This window comes from Chiroxiphia lanceolata, chromosome 2, assembly GCF_009829145.1.
Source record: "Chiroxiphia lanceolata isolate bChiLan1 chromosome 2, bChiLan1.pri, whole genome shotgun sequence".
NCBI lineage: Eukaryota > Metazoa > Chordata > Aves > Passeriformes > Pipridae > Chiroxiphia > Chiroxiphia lanceolata.
The window spans coordinates 41173499-41192247 of record NC_045638.1 but is presented as its reverse complement, the minus strand read 5'-3'; the positions used below and the strand labels follow the sequence as shown (position 1 = coordinate 41192247).

Sequence of the window (18749 nt, the reverse complement as noted above, 5' to 3'; positions counted from 1 at the left end):
ACCTCACCTAGAGCCTCTTTACTTCTGACTTCCTGAAGCAGCCATCGCTCACAATGTTTACTTTTTTTTTAGAAGACAGCCCAGTGGTGTGGAAGAACTGGCTTTTTATTGGCTTCCTTCTCTATGTGAATATTGTGAATGAATTGGCCTTTTATAATAATTTTTTCTTTATCTGAATATTGTGGATGTGAGCAGTAAGGACAGACAGGAGTTGGAACACAAATCCCTGAACTACCTTCAGTTGCTAGGCTTCCTTTAGAATCTGAGCAGTCAAGTCTGCAGGGTGCAAGCAGAGAAACAGACATCTGTGTCTGCACTACTGCTCTTCAAGCTTGTTCTATTTTTCTATTTATAACTTTTTACATTTCTTTGCTTCCACAAAAATGCTGGACAATTAGCCTAATGAAAAATTTCTGGATTTATGTCAGATTTCTAATTTGTGTTTTTCTTTGTAAGGACCTTTTTATAATATCAAGGATATGTGAGGTTCTGTGTGGAATAACGTGAAACATGAATGTTGTGTTAGAGAGGCAGCTGTTTGTGCATTTTGGTAGTTCCTTAAGAAACTCACACTTTAAAGAGAAGCTTTTCTGAGAAATCCTCTATATTCTGCCATGAGAAACTGCCAAAGACTCCTAAGATTATGGTAACTTCAGAGCTTTCAAAAAACACCCCCCTTCTCTGCTGTGGAGTTCTCCTTTTCACAAGAGAGTATTTGTTTTGTATTCGTGAAAAGGGTAAATCACCTCTAGGTATTCCCTAGAGCTGTCTCCTGTAGTACATAGTGAATCCCACTCAAAAAAGGAATTCCAGTGGTTCTTTGCCTGGAATGAGGTTGAGCCACTCGTTCCATGTAGCATGACTTGAGAAATTGCCACTTATTGCTGCAATATTATGCTGTGTGCATGAGTCTGCTGCCTCTCAGATGAACTTCCACTGCTACTGCTTCTGGTGTGCATGAGCTCTCAGCTGAGCAAGTGCTGGGGATGGTTTCTGAGGGCCATAAAGATTATCAGAGGGCTGGAACACCTCCCATGAAGACAGGCTGAGAGAGTTGGGGTTGTTCAGGCTAGAGAAGAGAGGGCTTCAGGAAGACCTTCTAGCAGCCTTCCAGTACCTAAAGAGAGGGTTACAAGAGAGCTGGAGAGGGACTTTTTACGAGGATGTCAAGGGATAGAGCAAGGGGTGATGACTTTAAAGAGGGTGGGTTTAGATTAGGTATTTGGAAGAAGTTCTTTACTGGTGAGGTGTCTGGTTGCCCAGGGAAGTTGTGAATGTCCCATCCCTGGAGGTGTTCAAAGCCGGGTTGGATGGGGCTTTGAGCAACCTGGTCTAATGGAAAGTGTCCCTGGTCGCGGCAGGGGGGTTGAAACAAGATGATCTTTAAGGTTTCTTCCAACCCAAGCCATTTTGTAATTCTATGCAATTTCAAAATTGGGGGGTTTATGAAAGAAATTTTAAGTTGGACTTTGATCCTTGCAGGTCTCTTCCAGGTCAGGATATTTATATGACTAACTTAATTTTTTTTTTTTAATAGTCGTATTTGCTTTGTAGAAGTCTGCCAGGGACTTGTGGTAATTACCAGAATAACGTTTCGCAGTATAAAAACCTGAGCTGTATTGGCCCTCTGTCTGCTACCCATCATTTCAAACTGAATTTGGTTTCCGTCTTCCTGGTCCTTTTCCTTGTTATATTATGAATTTTTATTTATTTTTTTTTTAATATTGGTTCAAATAACTTGCTCTCTTATTTAATTTTTATGGTAATTCTGGTAGATGAATGAAAATGCAGTGTCATTGACAATTTATGCTGCACATACAGAATTTTCTGTTACTGAAAGTGTACAGGTCTGCGATGTGCTTTTGTAGAGCTCTATGATTATACCTGCTTTGCTGTTGTCCATGGGGAGGAAAAAAGAAATCAGAAGGATAATGTAAAGGATAAGCACATCATATGAGAAGTGGGCTTGGTTGATAAATTAGCCTTTGCAGTGTGATGGCTCAGTTGCAGGGATGCCCTGCTCTCTCTGCTTTGGATCATTAATGTCTTGTGCAGTGGTAGACTGAACCTCAGAGAGAGGGGTGGCATCTTCACTTTCACAGTGAGATTTTCCACAGTTGCTGTCTCTGAGCCCTCCACCTGTGACCTGTGCATATTATCCTGTCATTCCTTATACCTAATTAATTATGATTTCTTAAACTTACTCCAGTGTGTCAAGTGTTGTGGTTTCCTGCAAGTATGAAGGTGCTTACAATTGAACATGAGTACTTGACAGGAGTGTTAGAAGCAGTATTTGTTGTAGTTCTCTCCACAGCTGAGGCTTTCCAAAAGTTTTACAAGAAGCTGAAAGTTAAAAGCATGTGTGAACACTTTGTGTGAATTGCATCTTTTTCTCCTTGCTGCTTCATGTTCATTATCCTTTGGAAGATCTGAATTGAATTTGTTTCTTTCTAGCCCTCTGGTGCCTTCCTTGTTCCTACTGATGGCTTATAAGCCGTTGAGTCAGTTTGAGTCATCTCATCTGGTGTTATGGGTTATATTGATTATTTTAATCTCTTTTAAGTATTCCATTGTCATAGGAGCTTGGAGACAATGTTTTGCCAGCATCCGAGAGGCCTTGGCTGCAGCTTTAGCCCTACATCTCATCTCCTCAGTGACTTTACAGGCCACTCACATCATCCCACTGTGCCTCAGGCTTCACCATCTTTAAGAGGAGTGTAGTGAGCAGTGTGCTTCCTTCTGCTTCACACTGTGAAAATGTGTTTTAAGTAAAGCAAAAGAAGTGGAAAAGGCCTAGATACATGGTACCATTCTCACCCTATAACATGCTTCTTCAGGCTCCAAGAACTTCTTGCATCAAACTTCCAATCCTCTTTGCTTGAACTAGAAGAGCAGAGTAGTTAACAGATGAGAGTGGCATCTATTTCAATATGAGCTTTGTTTTCATTTCAAACAGTAGCTTATTGCTTCTATTTCCCTCAGTATATTGTAATTTTTGTAACCCTTTATTTCTGCCCCCCTGCTCTTCCTACCACCCCCACTTCTCCCCCACCCCCAAGTGCTGTTTATACTCCTAGCTCCCTTTAGTCTGTTTGATACTTTTTTCATCCTGCCAAAGAAAAATATGTGGAAAATTTGATTGGCCTGAACCTTTCCGATGCTATGAAATGTGGCTGTTTTGGACATGGAAAACTAAGGTGGCTTTATGCTGAACCACATTGTGGCCTTTGTCAAGCCTCTGCATAAGTATATACAGACCTTAAAATTTTAATTTAAGCATTTAGTATCTGTATAAAAGGATTGTTAATGTGTGGCTAGGACAAAACAACATCTACTAGTCTATCTAATGGCAGTTGTAGCTTTTTTTTGTGCCTTCCAGGTGCTTCAGGTAGAGTTAGGTGAGAAGGCTTGAGGCAGGCCAGTGGTTTGCCAAGCAGCTGGCTGGTCTTAGCTCTCCCTGGCCTTGGGTTTGCCAACCTACTGAGAGCCGATTTGATTTGCTAATCCAGCCAAAACCAAAACACTGAATTGTTTTACAGAATATGCAAAGTTGGAAGGGACACACAAAGATCATCAAGTTCAACCCTTAGCCCTGCACAGGACTGTCCCCAAGTGCCTGAGAGTATCACCCAAATACTTCTTAAACTCTATCAGGCTTGATGCTGTGACCACTTCTCTGGGGAACCTGTTTCAGTACCCAGCCACTCTCTTGGTGAAGAAACTTTTTCTGATATTCAAACTAAACCTCCTATGACACAGCTTCAGGCCATTCCCTCAGGTCCTGTTGCTGGTCACCACAGGAGAGATTAATGTCTGCCTCTCCTCTTCCCCTCATGAGGAAGTTGTAGACTGCAATGAGGTCTCACTTTCTTCTTCTCCAGGCTGAACAGACCAAGTGCCCTCAGCTGTCAAAAAGAGCAGAAAGAAACTCTTAATTTTCAGGGTTCAGATGAGTCTTTTTGTTTGCCACTCTCTTTGCTCCTGTACTAGTTGTCTACCTGCACATATGTTTTGGTTAGAGCCTTGGAATCTGCTGGCTGCTGCCATTTCTTCATTAATACCCTCCCCAATTCATTGTCATCTTTCTACTAGAGTGTCTTTGAATTTCTCTATCCTTTGTCCAAACCTGATCCATCTCTTCATCATGACAGACGTTAGGTATCCTAATCCTGCCAAGTTTGTTCAATGTTTACTTAATATTCTTCTGTTGCATTCTGTAACCTTAGTTCACTGTCTTCTAGATCAAAGTGATTTAGAGAAAGGTATGCAGCTTGACTAATGTGCTGCATTATTTTAGAGAGGGTAATTTTTAAGGCCTCTTACATAAAGGCATAAGAAAAATATTATGCTGGTGTTATGACAGCAGCTTAGTGAGACTACTGTCATGCAGAAAAAAACCTTAAATAATGTCCAGTGCAGCATACGGATGCTTAAACATGCTGATTAAAAAAATGAAAGGTCTGCTTTTAATTTTCTAAGTAGCAGTGACTTGTGATCAGGGTGGCCAATAGTTCTTAGATCTTTTCTTCCAAAGGGAAGTGTGTGTGTATAACAGAATGGTTATATATATATATATATATATATATAAAGAGTTTCTATATTACTAATTGTTAATAATAATAAAAAGCCTCTTAGCTATATAAAGGAGTAGTTTTGCTTATACCTTTCCTCCATTTTTTGGCTCCCAAATTTGAGTACTTTTTCCATGTTTCACTAAGGTTATCGGCCTGTCTGAATCTGTGTGTGGGCCACTAGATCATCTAGTCAGAAGAGCATTTATAGAAAGATTAAATGTTTGTAATATTTCCTTGCATTGATTTTTGTTTAATGGTATCGCTTGAACTGACTGGATTGATTCCTATGTTTACAATTTAATGGAAAGAACAGGTTTCTTCTTCATCCACTTTAAATGTCAGTACACAGCCAAACACTTTTGTAGTAACACAGCAGTTATAGAGGTCCTTTCTGCCCTGTCGGTGTGGTCTGGGATACGTGGTGATTTCAGAAGAGCTCTTAAAACAGCTTTTGAATTAAAATGAGCATGGACCAGAATCTTTGTATGTAGTGGCATTTCCTGACTGGATGCCTGTGTTACCTTTTTAAATGTTCCTGTGTACTCCACACACAGGAAAATCAGATTTATTTGTAAGGGGGCCTAGAGTCTTTCTATGTAGAGCTTGGAATTTCAGAATTTTGAAATTCTGTAATTCCTGCCTCCAACTGCAGCTTTCTTGTTGGCACTGTTCGTCTTATAAAAAGACTTAATTTAATTAATTTTAAATAATAAGATAAATTTAATTGATTATTTTTACATTTTTAGATTACAATGCCAATTGAGGAAAAATTTGCCTCTCCAGTAGTGTTTGGCATGGACTTGGGTAGGTTTCACTGGTATCTCTCCAACCTTGGTGGGTAGGCCAATGCCGAATCATTGCAAAAGCTTGCCTGTGTTTTTTATTTCTCCTTCATTTTTGCCTATTAAGCTAATATTTAGAAGTGTGGGATCCCTAATTTTTAATTCTCTTCCTTTTCAGCTAAGATTTCTTCTAATGGGAGTGCTGTTTTAAAATCTTTTACTCTTTGGTATTTACTGTGTAAAAAATCTATGGGAACAGATTAGTTGGGACATGGAAGAGTAATGTACAGTAAATTGTTTATCTTGTCAAAGACAGGGCTGGTTTTATTCTATCCTTATGGAGGGATCTGGTATCTTACTACCTGTCACTATTCTTTATACTATACTGTAGAACTGGTGATGCATTCACTAATACATAGGTTGTTTTGTGCTTCCTATTTTTCTCATATACGCTTCTCAATAATTGTAACCTCAGAGTTAAAGCCAGGCAGTGTATAGTGGTACTCTTCTTGTGTCTTTGTTCAGCTGTAAAGTTATATTACCATTCTTTCCGTGTACTACATGTTTTGGTCATTGATCACCATATAAGACCCATGCAGAATGAAAATGCATTTATCAAGACAGATAAATGAACAGTAGCAGTGGATTTCATCAGAAACCCAGCTAGAGTGTCAAAAAGAGGGTAGGAGCATTCAACAAGTAAAACTGTGGTGCTTGAATTAAAAAAGGAGGTTTAAAGTTGTGCTAGGTAATGAAAAATCATACTGAATCTCTGTTGTTGCTTTGTCCCTTTTTAGGATGGAATAATTATTTAGCAGAAATGCACTGTATAATGTGTTGCAAAAGTGGCATGAAAGCAAAAGTAGCAAGCCAGTTCCTCAGATTACTTTCCATGGATATAGAGCAGACATCCACATTCAGTGAGCAACGCAGGCGAGCTGGTGCAGGTGTAGCCGTTCCCTAGAATGGCAAGGAAGGTGTATTGCTTGGTGTTCCCCTCCTACTTACAGGACTCTGTAGATTATCAGATTTCCTATGCTTTTCCCAACCAGTGTTATTCCTTTTGTTTTTTGCTGGCCTTCCCAGTAATGCATCCTCACGGTCCTTGGCTCATCAGTGGGATCAGGCCAGGCTCCGGGCCTAGAGCAGCTCTGGGCCCCAAAGAAAACAAAATATTTGGGCTGTGTAATTGTTGTGATCTTGTACCCCTTTGACTTTCCTGCTTCGGAGGCCCTTAAACAAGGTGGCAGCTGCAAAGGGCCAGAGAAGACTGGAAGGAAAAAATGCTGATGTAGCCAAGAGAGAAGGATGGTCAGCCAGTGGGGAGTTGTCCCACCTGCTCTACTCACCTTCCTACCTTCTCTGGCAGCCCTGGCTGTGGCTGATAAGAGCCTGATTCATAAACACATAAAAATTTATATAATTAACTGAAATCTGGGTTCTGTCATGCTTATTTCCAATGTGGTTATTTACTTTTCCAGGAGAATAGGAATAATTTCCCATTGTGCATTACTGTAGCTTGTCTATCAGCCCTAACCCCAGTAGGTGATTAGCCTGTGTATTTTGAAAAGTAAAAAGTTTGCCTGATTTTCTAGTCTTCATATGATACATTAAGAAAAAATCGTGATGGCTCTTACTTTGTGTTAATGGTCATATGGTTTGCCAGCTTTAAGGATATATACCATGATGCTTATGTGCAAAACATCTTATTTATGAGTGACATAGTCTTCTTTGTACTTATTCTTTTATCAGGTATAAGAAACGTGTTTCCCTAAACATGGGTGAAACAGAGCAGAGACCAACAGCAGGATCCCGCTTAGGAGCTCAGGAAAATGCTGGGATCAGTACTTTGGAGCATGGACAGAAACCACCTATGACACCTCCAGGAAAGCTTGTCTCCATTAAAATTCAGATGCTGGATGACACACAAGAAACTTTTGACATTCCGGTAAGGATGTGGAGGTTGGGGTGGCTAAAGATTATTCAGGCATTTCTAAAAATGCATGTTCTCAACCCAGTTCTCTTTTTATTTCAACTGTGATTCTTTGGCTAATGAATTCATATTGTGGAGAAAATGGCTACTATATCAGCATTAAATAGATGGTGGTGCAATAGAATAACATTGAACATGGAAGTCAACTGTAAATTACAGTTATTATTCTGTTTCTGTTTGAACAGCTTCAAAAGAGGTGAAAGTCCTTGGTAGTTTTTTTTTTCTTTAAATATTACATTAGTGGTTTCCTCTACTTTCTAAACAGTTGTTGTGTTTCCTTGCTGCTGTTTTGCTCTTGATCCAGTAAACCATAGATCTATACAGATATTTTTTGTGTTTTCCTCTGGCAAGTCCTTAACATAGTAACTTGAAATCATCAAAGTTTTCAGTAATTTATATCACTCTTATATGCACTGAATGCTCTCACACACGTTGAGTGCAAGGAAAGAAGAAAAGCAGTCTCATTTAAAGTTTCTCTGTACCCCATTGAAATTAATCCAGGTTTGTTCTTGCCAAGGACACAGAGTTATTACTGCTTTTGTGTGTGTTTGTGATCAGAAAAATCAGTTTGAATTACTTTTGATACCAAGACCAATTCTATTTCACAAAATCTGTTAGTAGCCACTAATGATTTTAACATGCCATGCTTAACGCAATTAACATGTAAGATGGTTGAACACTGTTGCTGTTATGAAAGTGTGGACTGGAATGTATGTTTTTCAAAGTCTCCAGGGTTCAGTGAATAGGAAAATGGAAACCTGAGTTGAAATTTCATCCTTTGCTACTTGCATTTTCTGTAGCTATGGTAATATCCATGCCTTCATTGGCTCAGTTTTCCCTTCTGTAAAATGGGGGATCCCCAGCGAGATACAGAGATCTCACACATATAAGATCTGGAAAAGCGCTATCCCTATATTAAAGATGAAGTAATTCTAATTAGGAAAACTACCATTAAAAATGGTTTTACCTGTTTATAAGGTTTTGTTGGTCTGTTTTTTATGTGTACATGCACATGATTTTTGGTCTGCCCTCTGTTGCTGTTTGTGATCCAACTACAACTGTGTGTTCAGTCTCGGATTTTGTTTTGATTGAAAGTTAGCTCTCTGGACAGGCAGGTTATGTGTAAACCTAAGTGCCATCCGGTGAAATGCTCATGTATGTAGAAACTTGTTATGGTTTTGTGCCTTTGAGAATGCCTATCAAACACATAGCGAACAGTAAAATTAGCAGTCTTTAGGTAATCATTACTGTTTAAAAGTGTACTAGTTAAAATTATTAAATGCTAATAAAAGTTTTGGTGCTTTTTTATGTGGAACAAATATTCTTATTGTGACAGAGACAACTGTTATTTCCGGTTTCCTCCCCCCATCCTACAGATGCTACTTCACCATGCTTTGAAAATTGAAAATGATGTGCAAACACTTAGCAGGAGCCATGTTGGTATCAGGTCGCTTTCAATAAATTGCTTAGAAGAAAATATAAAGTAGCGTGTGGATGCAGTGCACTTATGTAATGCCAGCTTTGCTCTTGGGAGTTTAAGAAAACAGTATTTTTTTTGATCTTTAATATTAGAAGACATTGACACTTCATTTGTTTTTAAACTTCAGCAACCCCTGAAAGACCTGGGGATTTAAGCAACTCTGTGTTTGGATCACTTCAATATGATTATTTTCAGAGGCTGTTATTTCATCACTATCACTACTCAAGGAAAGGCCCTTTGGTTTGAAACTCAAATCTTGTGGTGAAATTTGCAGGATGCCCAGATTATAAAATCTGTTACAGCAGATTCCTAAACCCTTTAGTCTTTAAGCTACGCAAATGGAGGAATGCACATAGTTTTCAGTTAATTTTTAGTCCCATCTCACAAAACTGAGTAAGTTTTAATACATCTGTTTATTCATGTTGGAAACCCTATTTTTAAGCTTAATGTTTTTAGCCAGATTGGTGTAGTATACACAGAAAAGGAAAGTGATGCCATTTCAACAAAATATTTCAGGAGCAGCAAGTGTGGCTGTGGGCAGAGGATGTTAAACATACATGCCTAAGCACATCTGTGGGCTTGCTTTTCAGCGGTGAATTAAGGACTTTGCGTGGTTGAAGGTCTGAACTACACTTTCCAAAACTTGAGCTGCTACGATTATGAAGATAACTTTCCAAATATGATACAAGTATAAACTGAGAAGGATTTGTGTTTCCTACAGTTTCAGAAATTTTGCTGCACAAACCTTTCTCTGCTAGCAAATGAGCCAAACTTTGAGTGCTTTTATTGCTGCTTGTAATGTGTCTTGTAGGATGGTATGAAGTTTAATTGATACCAGTTTATGATTTACTCACAAAGTCTGCATAAAAATAGAAACAGATACTGGTGCTACTTCTTCTTGAGTTTAAGGGAAGTAGTGAAGCACTTGGGACTGTCCATCTGTCTAGTCCTACTTCTCTGCTACTTGATGCTACTCTTGTTATAACTTTACCACCGCCACCCCATTAACTATAAGACGTTATATGTGTGGTATTTTATTGGATTTGTTATTGTTTTGTTTGAATGTTGTCATGGTTTGGAGTTTTTATTGTGTGGTATTTTTTCTTGTTTCTTGCATTTTGTTTTGTTTGGTTTGTTGTTTTTTTTTCAATTGTCTTTCAGGAGACAAGATTCAATATCCTTGCACTTGAGCAATCTCTTTTCTCACATAGTATGCAGATGACTTGCTATTATTAGTGCAAAATCCTTGAGATTCCTGTTTGTGTTCTGTATATAACAAAACAGGAGGAAAACATAACCTACTCCCACTACCTGCTAATGCTGCTGCCTTTAGTGCTGTTTAAAAGTGAGGTAACTCTAGTCTCATCTGAGTTTCTAAAGGAAAATGAATTCTTCTGGGCTTAGTGCTTTGATGCCATATAATCATACCATGTTGGACTTACTGTATTAGTTCCTCACAAGCAAAAAAATCCAAAGAAACAAAAAAGAGAGAAGAGAGATCCACATGCCTTCATCTGGGCCCATAAATGGTATTTTTTTCCTAGGAAAAACCCCACAAAGTATATGGAGAGAGTTTGTATGGGAGGCTTCAAAAACTGAAGCCACAATGGAAGGCCTTCTTATCAATCTTTGCAAATGCAGTATTGTAAATGGAGGAGTACATAAGAAAAATCTTTTATGCTGCATGTTGTTAACAAAAAATATTTCATTGCAGAATTTACCAACATTCCTATATTCCAAAAAGCTAATGAAAACTTGAATAGATAATCCTGGATCTTTTACATACATCCAGTTAACTGGTTGTGTATGGATGTTTGGAGGAGGAAAGGGAAAGGTAGGCAATGCTATTTTCAAAAAAAAAAAAAAAAAGATTACATGACTTCCACTTTGTATTTCCTGCCTTTAACATAAAAGGAAAATATAAAATTCTTCAGTTATCTCTTTGAGCACATTTTTACCTCTTCAGTTATGAGAAAATAAATTATGTAGAATATCCTTTCCCCCTTGAAGTTATTCAGCATTTTATGACTGATTTTCTGTACCTTTGTTTTGAGTCTGTCATGAACTCTCAGACAAGAGCTGGCTTCAGCTGCAGTTGTAGGTGATTAGTGCCTGAAAATCAGGCCATGAGTTGCGAGTTCATGATCATTCAGCACTTGCAGCTGTTGGTCACGATGTTAGCTTTGTGGAAGGGGTTGCATGCAAGTGTGGAATAGATTTCTGCCTCTTGCTTTTTGTTTCCAATTTCCACTTTGGCTGTATTTACTAAAAGTTAGTTAGATATGCTAACTGAAGACTGCAGAGGTCCAAAATACAGCATTCAGTTTCAGCGAGTGTTTGGCTGAGTTAGGACTACTTGATAGAATGATCAAATACGTTTCCTTTCTGCTATGTAAGAAGACAACAGCTTTAGCTAAAATGACTAATGCGAAGGAGGAAGAATATTTTTCGCCTTGTGTACACATAATGATTCCATAAAGCCGTAGCAAAACGTACGGATTTTCATATGTTTGCCTTAGTATGATCTTCTCTGTAGATTCAAAGCAGTTGAAGTAAAAATGAAATACAATTTTTAAGGAGCAGTAAAAATAGGAGATGGTTGCATCTACTGCAGGTCCTTCTGGGAAAGAACACCGAATCATGTTTAGTGTTTATGCCATTTATATCGTATTTACTTTTATAGTTGTTTCAGAGCCAGAAGTAATCTGTTTTAAAACTACTTCTAAACATGAAGAGTCAGTGTTGTTCCTTTCTAGGCAGTGCTGAAGACATGACTGATTTTCTTGTTAGACTACTGGGATGATCTGGTGACTCAGACCAGGTTTAACTCTGACTAATATAATGCTTGTCACTGATCATATCCTACTCTCTGGGTGAGTGAAGCTGATGTGACTGGAATGATACTACTGATGCTAAATAAAGGGTCAGAGCTGTTCCTTTCCTCTTACCATCAAAGGTGAGATCAAAGTATGTCACAGGAGGTGAGGATTCTTCTTCTGGTTAGGATCTGATTTCTTTAATTAAAACCAAACCAAAGTCCTCTTTATTGTGTCTGGAAGAAAATAGTTGCTTCCTTCTTGTGGCTGTCTTTTGGAAAGACCAAACATGCTTGCCTGTCAGATTACTCAAGTTTATTAAACATCTGTTTTTCGTATTGTCAACTTCCTTTCCCTCTGAATGTATTCAGGCCTTTTGAAACATGCAGGGTTGGAAAATGTCATTTGCTTTGGGGGATTAACACCAGGTTTCTTAAGCAATAGGAATCTCTTAATAGAAAACAGGGTGAAGGTGTAATCTTTAGTAAATGTCATTTGTAAACATTTCATTTCAATCTGTTTTTCTCTCAGAAGAGAAAGGCTTCATCTTCTTTAGGTTACTCAAGAATAAAGAGAATAAAGACCAAATGGTCTTGATCTACAACTATATATCTGCCACTGGAGTTTGGATGTAGTACCTCGGCAGGGAATTTCTGTCCCTCAAGTTCCAAATTTTTCAGAGAGGAGGACTTCGTAATCCTGCCAGGGCTCTGTTTCTTAAGACTGATGTTCTGGATGGGGTTTTTTGTTGTTTGTTTGGGAGGTTTTTCTGTTTGTTTGTTTGGCTGGTTTTCTTTGTTCATGCAGCCACATAATGGTGGCTCATATTCCCTTCGCAGGGAAAATACCTGCAAAGTGTACTCCCCACCAACTCCAGGCCAGTTTAAGTGTGCCAGGAAAAGCTTAATATTAGAAAGTCACAATACTTAATAACAAAGATTACATGTGCTTTGTTATAAATTTCCACAAGTGCTGTGTTACTTTATTAAGTTCAAAATTTCAGCCACAGTTTTATAAATGTTTAAATTATTTTCTATAACATTTATGGACCACGATAATTGCTTTGTCCTAGGTATTTACCCCACTCCTCCATAAGGAATTGCAACCAGTGAATAAAAGAATTTAATAAAAAGAGCACGAGACAGTAAGGCAATGCAGAAACCTGAAACAGTGTTTTGTGCTTTCTCAGCCAGCTTCAGCTTCAGTTCAATATGAATTGCATTTTTTTTCCAGCTTAGGAAGTGAACAGCAGGTCAAATGTCAGTTATTCATCAGTCTGAGACTTTCTTTTCTTCCCGTGCCTGAAATTATTTGGCCATTGCTGTCAGACTATTTCCGGTGAATATAAAGCATTTAAATATCCACTAACTGTCACGCCAACTCTGCTCGATCTTCTGAAATTACAAGAAAAGCATTTTTTTCTGTAACTCTGAAACACATCACTTGCATTTTTCTCAGTAGAAGATTATAGCTGAAGTAGATACCTAGTAAACTGTGATTTTTGTTGACAAATGATTAGAATGTCTTTGTTGAAAGAGTGTTTTAGTATTTTGTGTTAATATTTTGTGTGCTTTTCAAAACAAGAGAGAGAATAATCCACAAGCAAACTTCTGTAACCTGAGGTAGTGGACTGTTAAAACTGTTGATTTCTTTGTTAACATTCTTTAGAATGAATAGAATAAGAAGGAATGTAATTTTAAGTGTCAACAGATCTAGTCCATTTTCTCACTAGATTGATGTGTTTGAAGATAACTGGGAAATGAATGTAATTTTCTTGAATGGATTAGTGTAAGTTGTAGTCAGGGAAGGCTTCTCAAATAACGCCTTTTCACCTCTCTTGGTTCAGCTGACTCACCAAGTCATGCACCAATGTGTGAGCTGGCACAGGAAGGGCAGCTGTGGATGAAGAGACCATGTGTGAGCATTTCTGAACTCTACTGCAGTGACTGAAGGGGTCATTGAAATCAGGCTGTTGATTTTGGTAATTGTTTCTACGCCTGCAGGTTGGTTTGCACAGTACTGGTGAATCTGTGAGGGAGTGTGGGCTCCCTCTCAGCTATGGGGTGTTTCCCTTGGCCACCTGTTTGGAGGTGACAGATGTCCAAGGAACAGTGGGAGGTGTTTGCCATCTCTCCTCTTCAAAGTGTACATATATGGGTGGCTAGTGGCAGAAGTGGAGGCTGATTCCTCTAGCTCTACGTTTTCCTGTTCCAGGGGTGATGGGAGGGATGTTCTGCCTCTGGTCTGAGGCGGGAGGAGAGCTGAACTGCCTGTTGTGTGCATCCTTCCTTCCCCTTGAAACTGAGGTTCATCTCTTCTATCTTTGAAGTTTCTCAAAACTGGAGGTCAAAGCTTCAGCTAATAATTTTCATCCATAGCTGTGTGAAAGCATAGTACATTGAACATGCTGTTCATCATGCCTGTCTCAAAGATGTATTTTAGGATGAGATGAATTGCTCTCTGGAGGTGCTTCTATATTCCTATAAGTTGCTATTCTCTGTCCCAGGTCTAACATAGAATCATGTAGGTTGGAAAAGGCCTTTTAAGATCATTGAGTCCAAACATATTTATGTAACATTTAACTATATAGCAGTATCATGCAATTAAAAAAGCATCAAAGGACAAATGCTGTGATACCTTAGTTGTACATCCAGTATAGAAATGGATGACCCATACCTGAAGCAGACCAGCTAGGTATAAAGATAAGGAATGTCCTTACCGTCTCCATCCATTCAAATGGTTATCATAATCTGTAGAACGAAGATTCAGCAGCTGGACAGGGTTGGGTGCATGGCTGAGAATGGAAGAGGAAATGTCTTATTTCTGACAGTTCCTGATACGGGAATGCTCCTTTCCCTGAGCGCCTCCCCATATTACTTACCTTTGGGAGGAGTGTAAAGGTTGCAAAATAAAGTGCACTTTGAAGGAAGAGTGCATCGGTGCTGTGCAGCAGTGGTGCACATGCATGGCATGATTTACTTAAGCACATTCTTTGTTAGCACAAGATGGTCAAGCTCAAGTTACTTTCCTGAAGCCCTTTATGCAAAACAGTCGTCTGTGCTTCTGGATATATGTTCTGGAGGGGCATAATAAATGAACTTGGTAAACTTCTGTGAGAAAACAGCTGCCTTGCTCCACCTCTGGAATTGAAAAAGTGTGTGTTGTCCAGAGCTAAAGAAATGCAGCATAAGTGTGATGCTTTGCCAAGAGCACAGTCTCCTTCCTTGCTTGGCACTAGAACATGCCACCTTATATTGCTTATCCTCCTTGTCCTCTCTGCCTCTCCAAAGCTCCTTTGCCAAGTGCTGGTTCAATTCCTTACCATTGGTATTCTCCAAACAAACAGGAGATACCAGTGTGGAAATACATGGGAGTCCTGGGTGTATCTCCTGGTGTTCAGCCAGCTTCATTCCAGTGATGATGTTGTGTTGCATAGGGGAGAAAGCGCTCATCACTTCAAAGGCTGAATCTGCACTGCAGAACTAGGGATGCTTTCTGTAATAGCAGAGTCAAATTCTCATTCATTAAAGTGAAATTTGTCTAGCTTAAAATAAACTAAAACCCCTATAACTAGAATGCAGTGATTAAAGCAGTGTGTCTTATCTTGTTACAGCCTAAAGGGGCTCCACCAGTTGCCAGATTTAAAAGCCTTCTGAAAGACTTATTTATAGGCTGCTTACCTGTAAACTTGTCTCCACTGCTCCAACAAGCTACCTTGATAAGGCTGTTACAATATGCACGCACAATTAAATGTTGTCTTTTGCATGCCAATATGTAAATCACATAAAATGCATGGCTGAAAATGTCTGCCAAAGCTTTTGTGCATATTTGAATAAGACTACTGTGTTAAAATCATTCTTGGATAAATATGTCAATTATGAATAAAAAGTGATGCATGAGGCACACATCAAGCACCAGATAACTTAGCGAATACAAACAGCAATTGCAGAAGTAGATTACAATGTTTCCCTTTCTTATCCCCATCCCCAAAATGGAGGCTTTGACTGATAGAAATTGTACAAACATAACGCTGCCAGAATATAAATAGCAAATGGTGAGTTATGACTTAGTGCCAATTTGCTTTTTGATGGCCTGTTGGCAGGTGAAAATATTCATGCAGAGCACAGCAGCAGGGGGTTTTTCTTATCATTTTTTTAACTGTTATCTTCCTACCTGGTTTTCTGATTGAACCTGGAGTCATTCCTTCTTTTTTTCTTCAGTTTGCCTTGCTTTCATAATTCTGGTCTTATTCTCATGACATAATGTCTTCATATGGTTCTTATTGAATTTAAAACAATCTCCATTTGATAGATAGTAGACAGTATTTGTGTGTAGCTGTTGCTTAGTATTCAGAGGCTAGTTCTTCGTGCTTAAAAGGGGACCTTTTGCTCTTAAATGACTCTTCAGATTTCATTGCTTCATTCCCTGGTGCAGATGCTCAGTTTTATTCCCTTCTGTCATATCACCCCCATCTAACATCTCAGTTTTGTCCTTTCTTAGAAAACATTCATCTTTGTATCCTCTGTATGGATGGCTCCTTGTAGAGCTCTCTTTCTGGTCTTTTGCAAGGAGCACATTTGGCCAGAGCAGCTGGTACTGGATCTAGAGTGACCGTAAGTCAGGGGAGCACCTTGCCTTTCTGATTACTGGCAGTGATAAGCAGGATCCTCAGCCACTTTACATTGCCTTTGGTTGACTGGAGTTGCTAGAAATAAGCTGGGTTACATCATACAATGATGTGATCCAGGAGTCTCCTCCAAGAGTGATGAATATAGAAACAAATCTCAGATACCACAATTTTGATGAACAGACTTGAAAAAAAAGGGATTTTGCAGAATTAATTAAGGTAATACATGTGAACTAATGTAAAAGAGAATGCTTCGTCAATGCTCTGCTTTTTATATCTTATATAAAAAGATATCTTACAGCAATTATAAAAGGATCTTACCAAGTAGTTTTTAGTGTTGGATTCACACAGACCAGCACTGCAACCAAAAGTATATGTAGCCCAGTATATTCTGCTCTTAGATGTTCCAGAGTAATTCAGGAACACCTCTGCAGTCAAAGACAAACACTGGCAACTGGCAAAAGAAAACACTTTTCATGAAAGCACTTGTATACTCATTCATAGTGTGATATAGAGTGGAAGGGACTCTTGAAGTAGTCTGGTCCAGCTCTTGGCTCAAGGCAAGGCCAGCAGTGAGCAGATTGCCCACAGGCCTAGGAAACACTTAACTGTAAGGATTCAGGAGTAATGTGTTCTAGAATTTTTTGTCTAGTTGAAGCTGAGAGTCACCAGTGGAAAGTCTGTCACTTTAAGCTGGCAACTGGCAGCTCTGAGGTAGAAACCGTCAGATTTCTATGTGGCAAATGAGGATTTGCAGCCATATCTGTGGGTTTTTAAGAGAAACAAGGCAGTAGTCATTTTATAAACTGGAGACAAGTCATAAGCTTATGTTCTAGCGTTCGTCAGACCCTTCAGGTTTTCTTTGTAGTTTTTTACTTCATGTCAAGGTATGGGTAGATGTGCTTTGAAAGACTATAGATGATTCTAAAAATAAAATTAAAGTGGAAAGCAAATGCTTCATGTGGCTGATTGTGTCACAACATGCTCAGCTCCATGACTTCGGCAATCTCAGGAAGAGCAAGGTAGAAATAGCAAGCTGCAGGAAAGCAGGCTTTGTGAACAGAAGAGACTTTCATAACTGCATCTGCTTTAAAAAAGTCAGCAAGTCCCTCTGAAAATCTCATGAAAACCTGGATTCACACCAGCTGTAGAAGAGCTAAATTTTCAGACTTTTTTTTCTACGAAGCCTTTGATTGCTGTTGTTAGACAAATAGACTAAGGAGCAGGTAATCTTTTTGTTTCACTTACATGTGCTGACTTGAGTCAGGGCTATTGCTTTTTGTATCTGTTCCATGAAACAAGCAACCTTAAACAGATACCTGTGCCTTCCACTGGAAAGGTCAATTCTCTGCAGAGCCTTTCAGATCTGTGTTGCTTACGTTTCATTACCGGGAAGGTCACATACACACAACTTAGCCAGGAGAAGTGACAAAAGGTTGCTGAGGAAACAGTTCAGCATTTTCTTGGGCTGAGGGAACAAGTCTTTGTGGGGTCTTTTAACACTGTTGCTGCTTGTTACACTGAAATGAACTGATTTCCAGTACAGGTATATCTGTGAAGTAAATTCCTTATGTGTTTTGGATTTAGTGTGTGGTTTTTTTTTTTTTTGCTTTGAGGTTCTTCTGTTTAGGATGCCATGGGGGAAGAAAAAAACCCAGAACTCAAGTTCTCAACCTCTGTTGTAATATTTAACTGAGAGTTCAGCTGAAAGTTAACTCCTTCAGCACTCTCAGAATTAATTAATTCCTGTCAAATAATTACTTGAAGATGAAACGTGTTCACCTGACAACAAAGTAGCATGAAAGGATTAAATAACTAAAATAATAAACACAAACTAATATTTTTTAATCTGTTCATAGCTGAGGTGTTAACATTTAAATTTTCTATTTCAAATTAGCAAGATGTTTTAGCAGGAGATGCTTATTTAACTGGAGAAGCCTGGATAATATGACTATGAAGTATGATTATTCCTGACAATAAGTAACTTGTCCTCCTCTCCTACAAACATCTCAGTACCACTCACATTTGTCCTTTGTAGCTGTCAGACCCTCACATTGATATTTCCCAGGTGGACAGAGGTTACCAATCACCACTGTTTTCATCTGGGGACATTTGAAGGTCCCAAAAGGCTGTCTAGTGCTGGTGCAAAGTCCTTTGAAAAGGTCATGGAAGCATGTGGAAGGCAATACCACGTCAATGAACTTGCTGCTTGTAGAAATGGTCCATGGATTCCTGGGTCCTTGGGCTGAAAACCACTGCACTGGGATGTGAAGTGCTTGGGTATGTATATACCCTCTACCTCATCATCATAAGTTATTTTTAACTCTTCATCTGTCACAATTGTTACACAGTTCTGGCCCTGAAAAGCACCGAAGCAACAAGTGGAGCCTCTCTGTTAAGGGAATGCCTTTGCCTTCACTTTCAGGCTTCAGTCCCCCAGTGGTTTTCTTTTACATTCCTATAGTGGTGTCTCAGAG

At 39.0% G+C, this 18749-nt stretch overlaps 1 protein-coding gene across 9 annotated transcripts in view; it reads left to right on the top strand.

Annotated features, from left to right (window-relative positions):
• Nucleotides 1-18749, top strand: part of FARP1 (FERM, ARH/RhoGEF and pleckstrin domain protein 1) — a 204992-nt gene that overhangs the window by 32721 nt on the left and 153522 nt on the right. For 8 of the 9 annotated variants that reach the window (XM_032681067.1, XM_032681066.1, XM_032681060.1 and 5 more), the window contains exon 2: nt 7109-7304. In XM_032681067.1, coding sequence (XP_032536958.1) covers nt 7134-7304 — 171 coding nt within the window. In that variant the 5' untranslated portion in view covers nt 7109-7133. Of the gene's footprint in view, nt 1-5320; nt 5379-7108; nt 7305-18749 lie in introns of those variants that run through there. The other variant, XM_032681061.1, reaches the window with a different exon arrangement.